Source organism: Harmonia axyridis, chromosome 1 (assembly GCF_914767665.1).
Source record: "Harmonia axyridis chromosome 1, icHarAxyr1.1, whole genome shotgun sequence".
In the NCBI taxonomy this organism is placed as follows: domain Eukaryota; kingdom Metazoa; phylum Arthropoda; class Insecta; order Coleoptera; family Coccinellidae; genus Harmonia; species Harmonia axyridis.
This window is the reverse complement of record NC_059501.1, coordinates 75,711,727-75,731,703: the sequence shown is the minus strand read 5'-3', so window position 1 is coordinate 75,731,703 and position 19,977 is coordinate 75,711,727. Positions and strand designations below refer to the sequence as shown.

At 36.2% G+C, this 19,977-nt stretch overlaps 1 protein-coding gene across 6 annotated transcripts in view; it reads right to left on the bottom strand.

Moving 5' to 3' along the window:
* The window catches only part of LOC123688802 (semaphorin-1A), a 464,359-nt gene that overhangs the window by 63,310 nt on the left and 381,072 nt on the right, over window positions 1-19,977 (bottom strand). For all 6 annotated transcript variants that reach the window (XM_045627467.1, XM_045627472.1, XM_045627471.1 and 3 more), the window contains one exon: window positions 12,508-12,616. In XM_045627467.1, coding sequence (XP_045483423.1) covers window positions 12,508-12,616 — 109 coding nt within the window. The remainder of the gene's footprint in view (window positions 1-12,507; window positions 12,617-19,977) is intronic.

Sequence of the window (19,977 nt, the reverse complement as noted above, 5' to 3'; positions counted from 1 at the left end):
GTTCAGAATATTTCATACCTCAAACGTCTGTTCAACTAATCCTAACATAAATAATAAAATAAGTTTTTATTCCATTAAGACCATCTACATGATATTGGGAAAATCAGCAGAGAAAAAAAAGGCAGATAAAATATGCTTCTTAAAGAGAAAGAAGATGAAATAAATGTACAATTTCGTACACCTTGACATTAATAATAGAAGAAGTTTTTATTCCATCAAGACCATTTACATGATATCGGAAAAATCAGCAGAGAAAAAAGATAGATATGCTTCTTGAAGAGGAAGAAGCTGAAATGAATGTACAATTTCGTACACCTTGGTATTGAAGCATTGCGTCTCGTGGGGATTATTAAAACACTGATCGACGACAGACGAGAACTTTATTGTGGTACAGCACTTGGAAACATCCTTGAACACTCAACTGGTTTTCACCTCGTAACTTATTCCACTGAACTCTCCTTTTCCCAGTTTTGCACCTGGGTTACAAACACAAAATCATATTGTACACCGTGAATTTCTTCTTCCTTTTCTTATTCTCTAAGTTGTATGCCTGCGCAAAGGTATCATGATACTAATTAGGGCAAGGGAAATAAATTCTCTTTTGTATCTTTCTGAGAACCTTATGAATGAGAAAGTTGTTACACTAATGCAAGGTACATTTATATTGAGTATTATGACGACAAATTTGGCTAGGCACAGGTATTATGTTTAATTGCTTTTTGTCGCCACAACCTTACAAAGTTTGGTCATCGAGGTGGCACTAGAGAGGAAATGAAAGGGTGATGTTTGACTGATAGTCGGAAAGCCACGTGGTGGTAATCCCTCTAAAAATTTGCATTGCTTTTTCCGAACGTTACTTGCAATCGATAATGACGAACCAAAATCTACGTGAACCTTTCAAGGTCTCGAAAACGCGCCTTTCCGTTGATAGATGATAGAAAACGCCACATTGCCTCCGCGCTAGTCCACAAGGAATTCGCACATGAAACTTATGCTCCAGAATAAACATCCCGTTTCCCATGAATATGAAAACAAATAACCGACGGGCAATAAATCCACATACAACATGCGACAAGACTGTCATAAATCCAAGTTCCACGTAGCACGGTTGGAAATCTTACTCCAAATATTTCCCGGAAATTGTGATTTATACGCCGCCGAATCGATATCCGGTCCGGGCCGAGGTAAAAAGGAAATGAGAGAAGGATATAAAACACAATCTTATATCTTCGCCGAAGAGGTCGAGACGAAAACGTGGACGAACCGGCGTAGTTCAACATATCGAATATAGAGGTCGGCGTGAAATTGATATCGAAAAAAACGCCTAGGTGGATAAGTGCTGCCATCTGGTTCTTGGGATACTTGGGATAGGACTGATGAATGGTGTTTTCCGAGGACTGCAGTCGCTTTGTTATTTTCTCTTGTATTTTGTTGGGAAGGCGATTCGGTAATTATATTTTCCTGGAAAGCTTATTTCATTCAGGAACATTATAGAATATTTTATTGTGCAAACAATACATTACTTTCATATCAAAAGTACAATTATCGAATGTTTATTTCATGAAGGACATTTGCCGTCAACTATGCAACGTAAAAGCCATAATCTCCCCGTCAATCATGTTTTGCCCTCAAATGGCACGAAATACATCTGTGAAACCCCACGTGACGCAAGAAACTTCCCGTCCGAAGACAAAACAATTCCGAGCCGGAACTTCAAAGAAGACCGACTTAAATGAGATTAAAAAGTTAAAAACTAGCCGTGTACTGGGGGAATCCCTATATATGCGACCGGCAAGATGGGAAAGCTCTTCGAACTGCCGTCTAAGGAGGCCGAGGGAGGCAGTTCGGCAAACTTTGGGGGTCCAACATGTGTTTCCATCGGCCTCCTTTACAGATCGTTATTCACCACGTAGCTCGCAGTTTGTCTTATCGTTAATCCGATCAGATGGCGTTCCACAATGTTTGACCGTTTCGGCCTAGCTGAAAAAGGTCTCCGCACAATCGAGATCCAACTGTGGCGTTGCAACTGAAGGTGGACAGTATGTTGAAGGCGTTTTGTTATTTGAGGTGATTTAGACTGGGCCACACCAATTATCCCTGTAATCTGAGTAATATTGGGGACATATTGATGGAGTTAAAGATATTCATCGTACCCAACCAAACTCAAAACTTTTTGTGGGTGTTGTGGAACTAGAGAATACGTAGATCTACCTAGCTGGCAGATCTATATATTATCCGCAATGAAAGGTGTTGATATTGTAGATATCCAATGCCAGGAACTGATGAGAAATCCAATCATTTATTCGAAGATAGTAGGTAGATGCGATCATTTGAACAATTTCCATTCCAACACATCGTATTGAGGGAAGGGGAGTACACGTAGGTGCATTCGAAATGATTCTGCCTATTTTGTGATGAACACTTGCAATTTTTGGTTGTTAAATGCTTTTCATACCTACTGTTCTAGGCCTCGATAGAACGTTTTTTCTGATAAATGAAAATGGACTGTGAAGTAATGTTTTGAATAATAGTTGATTGACGGAAGTTCAATTTGAATCTTGAAATTATGAATAGAAACAATATTCTATTCCGCTTCTTCTCATTTCAATGACAATTGTTATGTTTCTATTCATAATATCAAGAAATTGTAGTTTAGTCTAAAATAAAACGGGTGTCCTAAGTTATTGTATACAGACAATATCTCGCTTATTGGACAGGGTAATAAAAAAATTGCTTTCAATAACATCAAAGTACCTTCCCAATGATGTATAAAAAAGATTCTTACATTTGAAAGCCTTGTGGTAGCTACCCTTCACTTTTATTTTGAAATGACACCCCTTGTATATTGTCAGTGAAAATTGCGTGTCATTCTATTTGAAATAAAACGATAGAACATACTTGGTAATTTTTCGGAAATAACAACAAAAACGTTAATATTTGGTGACTTCTTTTACGTTATTTAATTTTTCTAATAAAAATGAAATGCTTCCACCCATGTTTGTACAAACTCCACCTATGAGAAGTAAATAAATTTTTTGATATAAAAATACGATGTTTTTTATAACAAAAACTTGCTTCAAGTGTTCCTTTCTTTTTTGAAGTTGTTGTTGCAATTCATACTTAACAAAATGTTTATGTTTTTGTTGTTATTAATAAAAAAATACCAAGTATGTGCTATCATTGTATTCAAAATAAAATAACAGGCAATTCTCATTGACGATACACAGGGGGAACCATTTTAAAATAAAAAGTGAGGGCTGCCAAAGGGCTGTCAAGTATAAAAAATCTTTTCATACATCATTGGGGAAGGTACTTTGATGTTATTCAAAACATTTTCTTTATTTTTTCATTATCTTGTCAAATAAGCAAGACATTGCCTGTATAAACACCCTGTATTGATACAACTGGTATATTCTTTTGAGAAAGAGCAATACAAAAAATTGTTAAATTCAAATAACGAAGCATGTATCGATAAAACTCAGAGTTAGCATAGAAAATATGAACGGGGCATAATACATTTTAACGTTTGATATAAGAGCACAGATGGAAACCTCAGCAAGAACTCTCTTTCCCCGTATAGGTGTAGTGATTGGTTTGTGTATTTTTCTACAAAATGAGCTGGCATATTTATATAGAAGGGATTTTTCTTCATCCGAACGAAATCCTTACATCCTTCTTGTACGAATCCTCAGGGGTACCAGGATCGCTACAGGCCCCTTATTTTGGAGAATCATCTCCAATAGCTTAATACTGATTGTATTCCATCAAAAAACCATTACAATAATACAAATGAAAATGACTTCTAGACATATCGATAATAATATTTCAAAATGAAATTCTAAAATATTAATTTTATCTTTCCTCTCAATGAACTCCTGCAGACACTTTAATAATTTCCTGGAATTCATTTCATTCGCAAAATGAAATCAAACGAGAAGAATTCGATATATTAGTATTATCTTGTCCAATGGAGAGAGAAACAACAATAGTCCGATTCCCCTGATGAAAATTGTACATTCCAGTACTGTTTTCTTGGAAATGTAATCAAGGAAAAATACAGCGCGCAGCACTGAGAAAACAATCTGCGATATTATATTCCAATAAAAAGGGGAATTCTTCATCCGTATTGCACACCCCGGTAAATTTACGGAGGATTTCTTGGTATCAATTTCAGCCAGGCGTTTCTGTGTGTTGCTGCCGCACTGCTTCGCAAGTAGTATATTGGATGGAGTTTTCATATCGACTTATTCTAGAAATAGTTGGAAATGAGTTTTATCAGTTCATTATTTGTGAAACGAAATTGAAATCAATCGTATTTCATTTTGTTTTTTGCGAAGTTTATATTGATTTGTTCACTTTGTCTAGAAAAATCAGATGTCGTGAAGACTATACTCACTCAGTCTTGTCTCCGTCCAGAATGACTCACGAACGCCACTGGCATTGAATTTTTCAATGGTTTCAACGACACAATATTTGTGAATTTCAATAAGAACGATTCACTTGAATTATTTTCGAGAACATCTAAATATATTGTTGCAGGCATTATCAAATTGATTTTATTCTCGAACAAAGAAAATATTTCAAACATTCAAATGATGAATGTGGAAGTTACTGAAATATACAAGCATTACAATAACATCAACAAGAGCGAACCAATTCAACCAGTGGTAGGATGAGCCTTTATCCCCGTACAAGGTACGTATCTTCTCTGAAATCTAGATAATTATTGAAAATCTCTCAGAAAATTCCCTCTGTTTCTTTCTCTAGATACGCGCATCCGCATCCCGACCAATCGCATACGATGAATTGACAAATTACCGCGTCTTTGAAAATTCCAGTAGCGTAACATGAATTGAAGCGTGCAAAATCGTTGCAATAAAAAATAGATAAAGATTAAATGTACAAAAAACCATAAATGATAAAAATTTGTTATACAATTTACGGAGGTCCAAGAATTTTGGCGATTTGGGTATTTCCATAAATATCGTTTATTTGCATTGAAAATGTGGGATGGCAGAACATTTGTTTGTATCACAAATTTGACAGATAACAGATAAATCAGAGTATCAGCATCAGAGTACCAACATAAAATAATGAAATATAACCATGATATTTATGCTAATCCGCGATATTCCTTTACAATTTTGTTCTACAAGAAGTGGCAGAACGAAAAAATTAGCCACATAATAAGAGAAAATTATGAAATAACTCAACATCATAACGACGCGAACCTTTCTATTGAATCAATTACATCAACGGCTATTCCGAACCCTCATCAACTCGAGTACGAGGGGGATCATTCATAACGATCGCAAACAAGTGGACGAAAAAAAATATCACACATTCAGGACAAAAACTGCGCAAACAATTACAACGGCTCGTGGAGACCGATTACCTTTTTGTGTACACACAATCGTTCAGTAGTCATTCCGATGTTTACAGGATGAATTAATCGGAATTGTTTTGCTCGTCACGTCAAGTCATCGACATAGAAACTGCTCTTCATGACAACGTTGCTAATTTGCTAGATGAATTAGTCCACACACGGTAAACAATTCAATACGAGCAAATAAGTATCGATCATATTATTCGTATTCGGCATGCGCTGAATATGTGTTTCAGTTTCGCTTTATGTGCGCTATCTCGTGGGATTAGCGAATTATTTTATTAACGACTGATGTTGATATTAAAAAGGGCTGGTTAAGTTTTCAATATGTTTATTTTTTGGAAAGTTATTGAAATAGAGTAATGTCAGTTGAGAGATAAACTCAGACTGTGTGTTATGTGTCATTGATATGCCGTTTTGCAATAGATGGCTGTAGCGCTAGGTGGTAGTCCAAATAAATAGATTGTAAACTTCATACAATAAGCTCAGATATTTGTAAACATAACGCCATCGAAATATTAGTCGATTTGTGTCTGCATCATATTGTTATTTTCGATTAAACATAAGCTTACGAGCCAAATTCTCGTCATTTGCGGGAGGTTTTACTTCTCTGCTTCAATATGGAAAAATCTGCGGCTGAAGCTCATCGAATGCTCTCAAATACCCATGGTGAGACCACTATTAGTGAATGAACGTGCCGAGAGTGGTTTCAACGCTTCAAGAACTGTGAATTTGACGTCGAAGGCCAGCATGGCGGTGGAAGAGAGAAGGTTTTCGAAGATGCAGAAATGGAGGCATTACTTGATCAAGACTCGTGTCAAACGCAACAAGAATTGGCAGGATCATTGAGAGGGACGCAACATGCCATATCAGAACGCCTGAAAATCGAAGGAATGATTCACAAACAAGGAAATTAGGTGCCGTACGAGTTGAAGCCGAGAGATGATGAACGGAGTTTGTTCGCTCGTAAACAGCTGCTTGCAAGGCAAAGACGAAAGGGATTTATGCATCGAATTATGACTGACGAAAAATTGGGTACATTACGATAATCCCAAGCGCAGAAAATCGTGGGGATATCCCGGCCATGCTTCCACGTCGACGGCCAAACCGAATATTCACGGTTCCAAGGTCATGCTCAGTATTTTCTGGGTAGTATATTATGAGTTGTTAAAACCGACTGAAACAATCACAGGCGATCGTTATCTAACGCAATTAATGCGATAACGGCCGATACAACGAGAGTAATGATAAAGTGATTATACAGCGTGACAATGCTCGACCCCATGTTGCGAAAGTGGTCAAGACATACTTGGAAACGTTGAAATGTGAAGTCCTACCCCACCCGCCGTATTCTTCAGACGTGCTCCCTCGGAATATCACTTGCTTCGATCAATAGCACACGGCCCTGCTGACCAGCACTTCCGGTCTTATGAAGGAGTAAAATATTGGATCGATATCTCGATATTTTTATCATCAAACATGCGAAGAATTTGGTATACATCGTACTAAAAAATCGATCGAGCAGAAACCAGCAGTTTTATTCCTGTCAGGAACCTCCAAGGAACAATCTTATTAGCAACAGACGCAGAGTTTTATCTAGAGTCTGATACCTTGCGGAGTACAAAACCAGAATCAAATTATCTGGAATTCTTTGAGCGTTGGAGTTTTTGCGGTAAGCCAGAGGATTGGATGAATTTGTACCTAGAAAACATAAATATAAGTTTCGAATGTTATCTCTGCAAACCCTGAACTCGACTTGAGAGGTAATTTATTTATAGATATACTTTCTACATCTCTATGTCCAGAAGTTTGAGGGATATCAGTATTTTCTATTATTTCGAGTCGGTGTTCATTGCGAGGTTCGTTGTGCCTCAACTTTTGATTTGTTTCGAGTTTGGTTTTATTCGATTTCTATGGAATCTATGATAATAAACTGAGGAACTATAACTGACAGTGACGTATCTCAATAGAAATGGCAGTTTTCTAGTGATGGTAAATACCATAGATGACAATATTCTACTGTTACGTTGTAAATGTTGTAAATGAGGCTTGAGATTCACTACGATAAGATGGATGGCAGTTGGGGATTCATGGCTCAACTTGATATTCTAGCTACTTGACTTGAGCTTGACTTGAAATCAACTCAAGTTCAAGTCAAGTAGTAGTCAAGTATTTATTTATTAAGTACTTGACTTAACATTGAAAAACTACTACTTGACTTGAACTTGAGTTGATTTCAAATTAAGGTCAAGTCAAGTAGCTTGAATATCAAGTCAAGCCGTGAATGCCTTATGGCAGCAAAACGTCTCGTATTATTGGATTCGGACGATCTAGATGGTGGCGCCCTCCCTAACAAATGGATGTCAGATTAGAATCGATGGTTTTGGGAACTGTCATTTTTTCAATCAATCTAGGCCGGGTTGTGATAACGAGCAGAGTAGATTTTCCGCGATTACAAGTAGCGCTTAGCTACTAAAATTTGTAGCTAAGTGCTACTTGTAATCACAGGAAATCGACTCTAATTTCTCCACAGCACTCTTGACCACGAATTTGTATGAACGCTAGTCATTTTTCGTTGAAAACCCCAAATTACGAGGATTAGTTGAAGTTAATGAGCCAACATTTCAAGATATGTCGAAAAGTTTCATTATTTTATTTTTGTCCCGCAATTGCCTGGAATGTTCATTGATTCATTCTTCCGTTTTTTAGGTTGGGAACAGTAATAAGGTCGTAACACCCAGTTGCAGGAAAAAATTTTTAAATTCAATGCCACATTAGAATTTCAGTCTTCAAATAGGAGGAGCCTAATTGATACCTGCTCGTTTAGTGGAGGTATTACTTTTCAATTAACGTTTCTGCAACTGGGTGTTAGTTACTTGTAACTACCCAAAAGACAGCTGAAACACCTAATAAGGATAATAGCTTCAAAACCCTCGTGGCCAGCATGTATGCTACTCTTTAATGTAAATAGTTTTGAAATAATTATAGGTTGCTCACTCATATACTGGAAGAAACCTGGGTAATTCAGAATATTTTTGGCCATAAAACGTGAGAAAATATCTAAACCCAGATTGATAATTATACTTTGATCACTATGGTATATTGTGCAACAAGTGGGGAAACTTTTCTCACTAGCGGTGTCGCAAACACACGAGTGAGAAATGGACTTTCTCCACATGTTGCACACTATACTTTTCCTACAACTGCACAAATTTAAATAATTCTGATTTATTGTCTTACACATTCTGATTCTGATTTACCTATTTGATTAACCTATTAATTCTATTCAAAATAATATTTCTCACAGTGTGAGAAATACATAGATTTGAAATTGAGTAAGCTATAGCAATTACTCACTTTTCATAGCAGTTGCAGGAAAAATTATTTTCGCTATTAAATGTTTCACAGAGGAGGCACATTCAAACAATTTGAACAAATACATCGACAGATAGATTTCCAGAAATTGAATTGAAACTCTACCGATTTTGTGAATTGAAAAATTATCCCTTTAATGAAAGAGCATTTGCTCGAGGTACTACAGAATTATTTAGTTCGATCGTTGCAGGAATACCGAATATCGCAGTACGGATTATTATTTGAATTCTTGACAGAGTGTTGGTCCATCCTTCACAGAACAATAAAGCTCAATCCTGTATTTCCATTTTCAAAACGGAACGATCCAAATCACACTAGCCAACCAAAACGACACATTCCGCCAGTCCTAAAGTCATAAACAAATAGAGTAACAGGGTCTGAATCTAATTAGAGCAATGGACTCACTGGGCGGAAAACTTATTTGCGGAACCAGGGAAAATCATGTGCGCATCCTGATAATACGCCCGACAATTCAAAATCACCTCTGTCGAAATGAAAATACCCGGAAATAATGGAATAACGTAAAATGGCGCCGCCGCCAGAGTAGAGCAGAGCAGAGAGAGCGGGCTAAATTAAACTTTACACTAAGGCCAGCGACTTGGCGGTGCACGTAAAGTGCTTCATTTGCTCCTAGTTAATAAACACGGCATATTTGTGCTGAATGCAGCAGTTACTTTCGGCGCGGCATTCGCAGGATAGTGGAATCATTCCCTCTCCCCGAGTGCAATGGATGCGATAAAAATACACGTCGATTTGGTTTGGAAACTTTGATGAATTCGCCCGGGATCATTTCAGTGCCGGGGATGGGTCGTATATTCAATGGAATTTGATAAGTAAGTACGAGAACGTTTTGGGTAATGCGGGATAATAACATTGGAAGTTTTGTATAGAGGGATGATGGAAAATGACAGAAAGAGTAATGAAATTGCTTCGAACGAATATTCTATGGGGTGGTCGAATAGTACGTAAGGAATTGAAATGGTTATAGAAAATGTACACGATCTATTTATCAATTAATAGTGGATGCAGCATACATTGTCCTGCCAAAATTTGGAAAATATAAAGAGCACGTAATAAACACACAATTTATTCATTTAATTACTTTTTTTACAGCTAATGTTGAAATGTTGTCATAACAACTCTTTTGAGTAGGTAAATTTTATTTTTCAACTGAATTTCTCTTGTTATGGAAAATAGTATCTATATTATTCAACGAGCGGTAATGTAGGTCATAACTCACGCAGATGAAGTTTGCAGCACGAGCCGCAGGCTAGTGCTGTAATTCATCAAGTGAGTTATGGCTATTAGCGCAAGTTGAATACTATACTTTAACTACGACTATAACAATGAATACTAAAATTCAAGACAGAGAAAGAACTTTATTGACAAACCTTGATATTTACCAATAAACGTCAAATTTGTCAAAGTGACCTTCCTCCCTCAATAACAATAATGGAATGTTCCCTTTCGGCCAACCGAATAGAAGCACAGAATTATGTAAGCATAGAGCCATCTTTTCCGATTTATTATAGTGAGTTATAGCAGCGAGTTATTATAAATTTCGTTGTTTGTTGATAGATACTATTAATTGCTCAAAAGCAGTTGAATAATGAAGATATAATTCAATAGGAGTACATAAAAGGTTGTATTACACTAGACGATAAAATCGCATTCTCTTCACGAGCATAATTAGGGTTAAAAAAAAATAATAATTAAATGATACACATGATGTGTGTGAATAATTATGGACAGATTCGAAATATTTGAGAAAAATCAAGTTCACTGAAGATCATGCTCAGATCCTTGAACCTAAAAAAGATTCTCCAAAATTATCTAACACTACGAGCTTTTGAGCAAAAATCTGTACTTGTAATTATGTACTTTAGTTGTATTTTCAGGAAATGGTCGATCCAGTGGACATCTTCAATCAAAATTTCTAACAGTAGTATTGAATTTACCGCCCTAAACAAACTGTGGATTCCCTACCAATTGATATCCAGAATTAAATTGACACCTTGTCAAACTTGCACAGTTCGAATATGAATCTACAACAAGAATTTTGTTTTCGTTAAACAGAAAAGATCTACCGCTAATATAAAGAAGATAATTGGGCCCAAGATAGAACCCTGTACCACCTCAAGAGTGATTGCAACCTGGTCATATTGCTTCTCATCGATAACAACATCCTATCTATGATGGTGCTGAAATTTCCAAATGCAAGCAGCCCAACTCGAATGAAAGCCAAATTACTCGAAAGAAATCCTAGGACAACACGTTTTCTACCTTTGGACTTGGAGATGGTAGTCAGAGACACCTTTACGAACGAAAAATTCGCTATCCATCCAGAATCAACAACACTAATAGACACTATCGAAGATAAAGTACAAATTTATCGTTGATAGATCATCATATATATCATGCAAGGCATCTTATTAAACAAGCGGCTAGGTTGCCTAGATTGAACAGATATCACCTTCAGCATGGTTGGCTGTACTATCGAACTAAATTATACACTCTTCTCTCTCTTAAATTTGAGGTAAACTTTACTAATCTCAAATAAAGAGCATAAAAATGAACTCCAACGTTTTCTGAGAACTCGGAAGAATTTTGTGCGTTGTTGACGGATCAAGCTAGAGGCCTACATTCAGACAATTTTATTTGGAGCAACAAGAAAGATGAGATCTTTGCTGATACTCCAAAACTGATTTAAGACTTAAAAGATGGAATTCGTTATCGAGGACATACAACCGCAAATGTGCAAAAGTGCTTATGAAAAATTAGTTCAGATTTTGCTCAATACTAAAATATCAAACAACAACTTTCAAAAGCCAATTCACCTCAACTGAAAACCCCATAATTCTTCAGTTAATACCATCAATGAGAAATTTTCCGTGACACTTCAATCAATAGTCATACGATGCCTGACTTTCAGTTAATCGAAGTCAATTGAAGCAGTATACCTATTTAATACAGTTTCAATAGAATGGGGGGTTATTATACGAACCTATAACGCGCAGTTAAAATACAATTGATACTCGAGTTATTACATCAGTCAACCTAATCGCTAGGAAACAATATGTTAGGTCGATATTCGATTTACATTTGCTTGGATTCGCGAATAGAACAAAGATATTTCATGTTGAATCGATCGTTAACTTGACAACAACAGGTGAATTCTGGTAATGAACAGCGTTGAATATTTGATTTGTTAAATTGCCTATCGGGAAATACGCCATGCGCGCTTTCGCCATTTTGTAACAGCAGCACTCTGTTACGCATTATCAATTCTGTCGGAAAAATGTTAGTTCATCTCAATACAGCAGTTTTCGAATGAAATTAATTCAATTCAAATTTCAGATTTCTTAACTTTTTTTTTAACTAATTGTGAACTTTTGTTCGTGAAATAGTTTGATGAAATTCCAATCGTGATTGAATTGATCTCGTGATTCTGTCTTTTATTTCATAACTCAATTGAGTTTCTCGAGTCCGTAGGATGAGTGGTGTTTCCAAGCAACTCAGTTTCATTATGATATAAATTGACAGACTTATTGCGAAAATTCGTGTTATTACAACTCAAAACTAATCTCACATCTTTATATAGACTAAATATAATTTCACCTCAATTGTTCTTCAACAACATTTTATTGTATTGATTTTGTTTTATCAATAGATATTTGGATACTTGTCAACTCTTAAAATGCACTTGTCGAATCGAAAACGACGCTTTTTTCATGTTGGAAACTCACCTCATCTTTTCCTTTCATCACACACATCTTAGCATCTTGTTCGTTTGAATACCATGTCAGTCTTTGCTGTTCTGCTAGATCACTAAGGCTCAAATTGTAGACTAGATTTCTGGAATTAAATGAAATGTATTAGTGGTATTTTATCAAATTTGCAGAGTGAAAAATAATGCTGCGATATGCGTTGAGAACGATAAAATCTGATGCACCGAACTACTGAGCAACTTTTTCTTGATTTTTCTCTTCGCACTTTTACATTTTGAGTTTTTCGTTGTTTTTCGTGGAAAGTGATTTATTTGGAAAGTGCAAAGTGAAAAAACGCAAAGTCGAATAATTCTAAGGATACTCATAATATTAATTCGTTTTCTTTAATGAAAAAATTTGTTCGATACAAGTATCATACAAATTCATAGAAAAAAAACATAAATAAATGTAAATTTTGTGAGGATAAAGGTACATTTCCAAAAAATAAATGTAAAGTTTTCGAATATATCCATTGGAAATAGTTAGAAAAATATAATGGCCGAAAAAAAAACTGAAAAATTCGCAACATGTAGGGTTGAATTTTGAAGCAAGAATATTTTCGATTGTCTCTTGGTATAGTTGTTCATGATGTTGATAAATTTCCATAACAATAATCGGAAATTATTGGGTGAACCACAAAAAATAATGTTTCGCCTGCACTACAATCGATCGTATATGGTGACATATTTGGTTAATTTTTTGTTGTAGTACACATTCATTCTGCTATCTAGATGGGAAAAGCTCAATTTCAATACTTCCGATCGAAAAAAAACCAAAAGAAAAACACATTCCAGCCCAAATTGAATGGAAATTACATTTGTTTCCATTTCTGTTTTTTTTCGCGATATATCTAGCATGTAGCAATTTTAATTATATATCAATTCATTTCGATATCTACGCAAATGTAGTTTGACAGATGTATCGTGTATCATGAAGCATTGGACAAAAACTGGAATGATGTCACGATGAAGGTATCGAAGCATTTACAATCAATTTCAATCGAAAAGTGAGTGAAAAACACCTTGGGATTTATTGTAATTTTCAATTTTATTCGAGATATTGTATTTATCAATTTATTTACCTGATATTCTGGCCTAAATTGTGATTCAAAATTGAAAACAAAACCGTACAATTCGATCACATTTCAAACAATGACACATTTCAAACATTTCAGCGTAGTAATATGGATTGAATTAAACTCAATAGCGAAATTTCCTAACGATATATTCGGAAATAGCAGCAAATTGATTAACTTCATTCACTAAATAGTACAATAAAATAAAATACTGACACTATTTTGTTGAATAAACACTTTTTCTGAATCGATTTCGAATAGAAGATTACTTCACAATCTCAAGCGGTTGTATTTAGGAAAAACAAACTCTTAAAATTTTGGTTTATCATTTCCACTAATAGATCACGGCAATAATTAATGCATTGAATATTTTTTACATTATCACGAATAACATGTTGCAATAAAAATTTAAAATTCTTCCAAATATTCACGAATCATTTATAGGTTATTCCACCATAAACAAGACAAATACATAGTCCTTTATGACATATACTAAGTGCGATACAGGGTGTTCAACGTAATTTTTGCCCAGTATAATTAGGACCATGGAGAAAAGCAGACCAAAATTCTTTAAGTACGTTTTGCTACACTGTTTTGATTTCATTTATGCGGAAAAAAGTTATTACTTTTAGGCAATCAATGAATGAAAATGTCACTGTGGAAAGTAGAGAAGGCCATTTGAAAAAGGCTGAAGCGTTATTTGAAATAGAAGTTGGTGACTTTTACTAGAAGTTTTCTCCATTTCTATGCAATAATCTATTCTACACCAACATTATAAAGCTTTAATAAGGAATTGGATTAAAATGATCACTACAGAATTTTTAGTGTTGATGGACTGACAAAAAAACCTCACAAAAGCTTCTGATTTCACGAATTTTCGAACGGATCTAGATGTGTAGATTATAAGCAGCACTCCTTTGAATGTAGTTTATGAATTTTTCCCATTTTCCGCCTTAACCCGGAAAAATCCCACCTCCTTTTTGCCGCCTGCACGGGGTGGCATGTTTGGGCAAGTTGAAAAGTGGGAAGTTGTAATTACTTCTTAAACTTTCATCGCTTCATTTAATTTTTCAACGAATTTGGGAGCCAGAAAAGATTAATTTCACGTCGTGGAGAATCAGGGGAAAGCCGTTTCATATCTTGCCGAAATTTTGTTTCAGATAAAAGCGCAGGTTCCTCATTAGTGCGTCGGTTGAGATGAGCGAAACTTTGATGGGAAATCAGCTTTTTTCATCGTTCAAGAAAGTTCACAACTTCGCCGCAGCCGTTGGAACAATTCCCGTTTCTACCCTTACCACCTAAGCAGAAATCTTCGTTGTTACCCCTTATTGGTGGAAATTTGAGAGTTTAGGGAAGACGAGCAGCGCTCCAGTGTCATGCTTGTATATGAAATCTGTACTGAAATGTCAGAAAAGTACATTCGTGCACACTCATGACAAAATACACAAAAGTGACGTGAAAGAAATAATAATAAAATCTTTATGGCACTTATAGGGGTGAACTCTAGCCAACTCTACTTCAGTCAACCCTCAACAAAATACAAATAAAAAATAACAAAAAAAAAGAGAGAAAAACAACATAAATGAATTCGATCAATATACAAATGAAAAATATCAAAATATGAATAATATTTACAGAATCTATAACTGGCTATTCCTCAATTGCCTTTTCAACAAGTTTGAAGTGGAACCCTTTAGTATTACATTATGCAATTTCACAGCATTGAAGGTAAAAGAGCGCTGAAACGAGACAGAAAGAGCCTTTGCTCATACCTTAGAGCAACATGGTGAACATTCAAAATTCGATGTACTACAATACTCATATGTAGCCCAAAAATATTTTCGGACCTGAGCACTCTAATCCATTTATTCCATCACTACAATCGAAAATGCAGCAGGAAGATTTGCTTTGTCTTAGAGGTTTCAACCTGGTTTTTGCAGTGTATGTTAACATGGCTCTGTTCGCCTTCTTGTAGCTCCTAGATTTGACTCAGTTCCTATATGAATTGATTACATTGATTGATATATGTGACCGTTCTGGCTGCCTTCATGGCTTGTTCCCTCAACTTTGTTTCAACATCTTCGAATCTGGATATTTCTGTGCCGAGATACCTGAACTTTATCTCCTGTTGTATAACACTTTATTTGTTTTTAGTTTTCATTCAAGTGGTGTTGTGGACGTTTTCAAGCATTTAGTTTTGTTTTTGTCGCGCATATTTTCAAATTGACCTTTTTTGCTGTTGTATTGAATTGATAGAACCGCCTTTGCAGATCATCTCCACTCAGAGCTATCAATACCACATTTTTACCACTCTCATTTTGCACCCTTTCAATTCAAGCACTTGCTTTATCAGTTTATCCATTATGAAGATAAACAGTAGGGGGCTAAGAGTTTCCCCTGTCGTATACCGTTATTTACTTTGAATTTTTTGGTCAGTTCATAGTTTATCCTAGCTTGAATCGAACTGGCAATACGCCAGTTTGACCATAAAACATCACCAAAACAATTGAAAACATATAATAATATGTTTTCAATTGTTTTGGTGATGTTTTATGGTAATTGTCTGTTGTGTAGTGAAGGAAATTTTACTTTTGGAAACAGAGAAAAGCCGGGAGATACAGTGGTTGTTGAAATCTATTGAGTTTTTAGTTAGTAGTACAAAATGTATGAGTTTCATATCATTTTTTTTGACCAATATCGTTACATATTCAATTGATTTCAGCCTTCTTTGTTCGATGTTTTACCACTATGAAGCTAGCAAAAGGCACTTGAGATGCACTGATTAATTTAAACATGAGGAACTTAGCGCAGAGATAAAGCTAAAACTCAGCGGTAGAACAGAGGACACTTGTGGCAACTCACTAATGAAAATAAACTCGATAAGCTGTCAAGCCGTATTAAGTTTTCTAGGAAGCGACAGAAAATTAAATTCTGATTACGGAACGAATTAACCAAAGTGCATCAATTAAGGTTTTTAATATTTCAAAGGAAATAAGAAAGCCTAATGTAATAATTCCAGTGTTTCTCAATAGATGGAAAAGTTGGAAATATCAACAAAGTAATTTTTTCATCGAAACCAGAACTCGTGACAGCAAATCCTAAACTCGTGTCCATAACAAAATTAACCTAGATAGTGCATCATAACCCCATTAACACACATCCGCCTACGATGACGATACTTACCATTAATCATTCCAGAACATAGCTGGTCAACATCAGAGAGAGGTATATATAGGACGCGTTGAAATAAACGGAACTGATATTGAGTTTGCCGTTATTAATAAGTGATATTAATTATTGCGCAGACAGGTGCAGATAATGCCCTGCGATAACGGCTGTTCTAGCTACACTATCGACATTTATACCTATCTAAATGTATTTGGTCGGACCCGTAGCCGCACTAGCACTCACTTTATTGCATCGGCTATCTGATATTCAGCAATTCGGTAGGAATGGGTGGGTGTGCTCTATGCCCATGCGAAATGAAAGCCAAAATTGGATATGAAACTCTCGATGGGGTTAGAAACTGCCTAACAGATAAGATTGGAAAGTGTGCTCGAAGGGATAAATGATAAATTTAATTATCTGGCTTCGGCGGAAACTGTGTTGATTCGTAAACTTTGCTGGACTTCAATAATTCGTCTATGGTTGGAATATACAGGATGGTTCAATGAAAACTTAACACCTCGATTTTCCGACTTCAAAACTTCCAAAAAAGGCATCACGGTTGACACCAGGGACCGTATTCTCGACAAGTGATCTTTCAGAACGTATACGCACAGTCAGAGTTCAGAGCACTGAAAGAACGTATACGTTTTGAAAGATCACTTGTCGAGAATACGGTCCCTGTCCTTAAACCTTCTGTGGGCTTGTAAAAGACCAATATAAGGCTGCGGTTCAACAATGGAAGAGGGACAAAAGAAAACCCCTATAGAATAACACTCGGGTTCTTGTTCAGGCAAAGAAATTTGTGGTGCTTTCACCGATCTCTTCCAGGAAGCTTCTGAAGATAGCACTAAGCTTAGCTTCGGGTAATGGTGGGACTGCTGACAGGACACTGTCGGTGCAAATACCTTTTGTACCGCATGGGTAAGTCAGCAGATGAAATCTGTAGGCTCTGTGGAAAGGAAGTGGATACAGCTGAATACATGGTATGCAAATGTCCAAGGCTGATTGGCCTTAGAACCACTCACATGGGAAAGTCAGTTTTAGATACTCACGAAGTAATGGCCAAGGCTCCTTAGGGTCATTGGTTTCGTTAACCGTATCGACAGCCTGGTATATACAATAATGCAATAACCAATTAAGCATTCTCCAACATATACAAAAAAAAATTAAATTGACTAAACTTCATCCCTTTTAAAAAAAATCACTTATTACTAAGGTGGTATGTTCTTTTCCGTTACTACATGATCAATTTCTATGGTTACTATAATCTGAAACTAACGACTTTTTTTTGGTTTTTCGAATAATACTGTCCCCGAATCCGAAACCATAATTGAACACAAAGTTTTCCGGACCACACTTTCAACTACTTTCCGAGCGAATTTTTGTTCTCTCTCCAATTCGCACATTTGTTCGAATTAAATCCAAACTTTTCGACTCTTTCATTCGAGCCGAGGCCAGCTTTTCGCTCGATGAGTTTTACACGATAGGATTTCATGACTGCAATTAGAAAAGTCGCGCTGAAAAGTGTTTGAAAAATCGTGTTCGAATTGGCGACATCTCCATAATCGGGATTAATTCAATCTCAGTGTTTTGGTTCATACTATTTTAATTTCGGAGTTGTTCCTCGTCGGATTTTTCCATTTTTAATTATGACAGTTCATTAATATTCGAAAAAGAACGGAAACAATGGAAAATCTTCGGAGGGATTATTCTTTCGTAGGAAGGCCGTTCTTGATGGTTTCGAGCCTTTTATGCGAATGACTTCATTTAGATTAGAGGTTTCTATTATTGTTGCATAGAGAATTAAAGTGAAAAAAAAATAGAATATTCCTTCCACCTTTTAAATTGGGTGATCAGTTTTTGTTGGTCATTAAATATTCAGATTATTTTTTGACGTTAATACAAGTGTGTATTAATGGGTGAGCCAAATCCAAAGATTTAATCAGTGTCTTTTTTGTAGCAAAGTATAATAATTATAAAGTTATGAAGTGAATAATTCAGAATGATTGATTGAACACTTCTGGTGAAAAAATTCCACTGCTTTTTCTTTCGTCACACTACGGGCTACATCAGCAATATCTTCAATTGTTTTTGAGCGTCGCACACCGTTTCTATTCGGCACATCAATAACTTGTCCCAACAGCTCAAATTTTTCTACCAGAGTCACTATTTCCGGTCGAGAAGTTGCTTCCCGACTTCCCAAAAGTGCTTTAATTTTGCTATCTGTGACTCCGAAATATTTACCATGTTTGTAGTGAATTTCTACAACTACAATACGAAATTAGAGATCGTTAGAAAAGAGGTGGAATCTCCCTCTACTTATTTCGTTAAAAAAAAAGAAGATTAAGTGAATGTACAACTTCGTATACCGTACAAAGTTTGGTCATCGCAGGAGCGCCAGAAGGGAAAGCAAAAGCCACGTGGTGGCAATCCCTCTTAATTATAAAGTTCTAGTGCTTTCTCTACAACATAATATCAATAATAATTATCGCCATACAAAACATCCAGATACCAAACAACCATTATTAAACTGTTAGAGAATAATCGAACAAATAACCGACGAAGTATAAAAACAATATTTCAAAGTCATCCCCAACTCCATGCCAGGCAAGGATTAAAGGACCCCGAAACTTATCATCGCGCGCCCAAAATAATATTTTCGAAATGACGGACCGGCCTAACGGTAATCCGAGCCTAAGCTCCTCCATACACTCGACGATTTGTTGTACGTTCATCTTCATCCGAACGCAAGCGTCGCGGCCAAACTTTCCCCCGCAATTTTAAATTCCGCATCTGCAGTAGTAGTTACGTCCTCCTTTTTCCCATATCACGTGGGCCGCGCAGCAAGCTTCAAAGCGCTCATTAAAACACAAAGCTTCGATTTTTGGACGGTTGCCTTCCGGAGCGTCTATATTCCAAAGCCGCTTTTGATGTGGATACTCGGCTTATCATATTATATTTTGCAAATCTCCTTCGGATCCCCCCCTCCCTCTCCTTATTTGGACTATTCCGCGCGGCGAAGTTTCGGATGTAAATTTGCTTTTGCATTACAAGCAGACAAGTCCTGTGTGTATGGTGGAATTCACGCCACGTTTGTGCCATTCAGCCGAGTCGCTGGAATTGAAGTATAACGGAAGATACGGCTCCGTTGTGTAAGTCCAGATGAGTTATGTCTTTTTGTTCTTCTCTGCGCTCTCTGAAAGGTT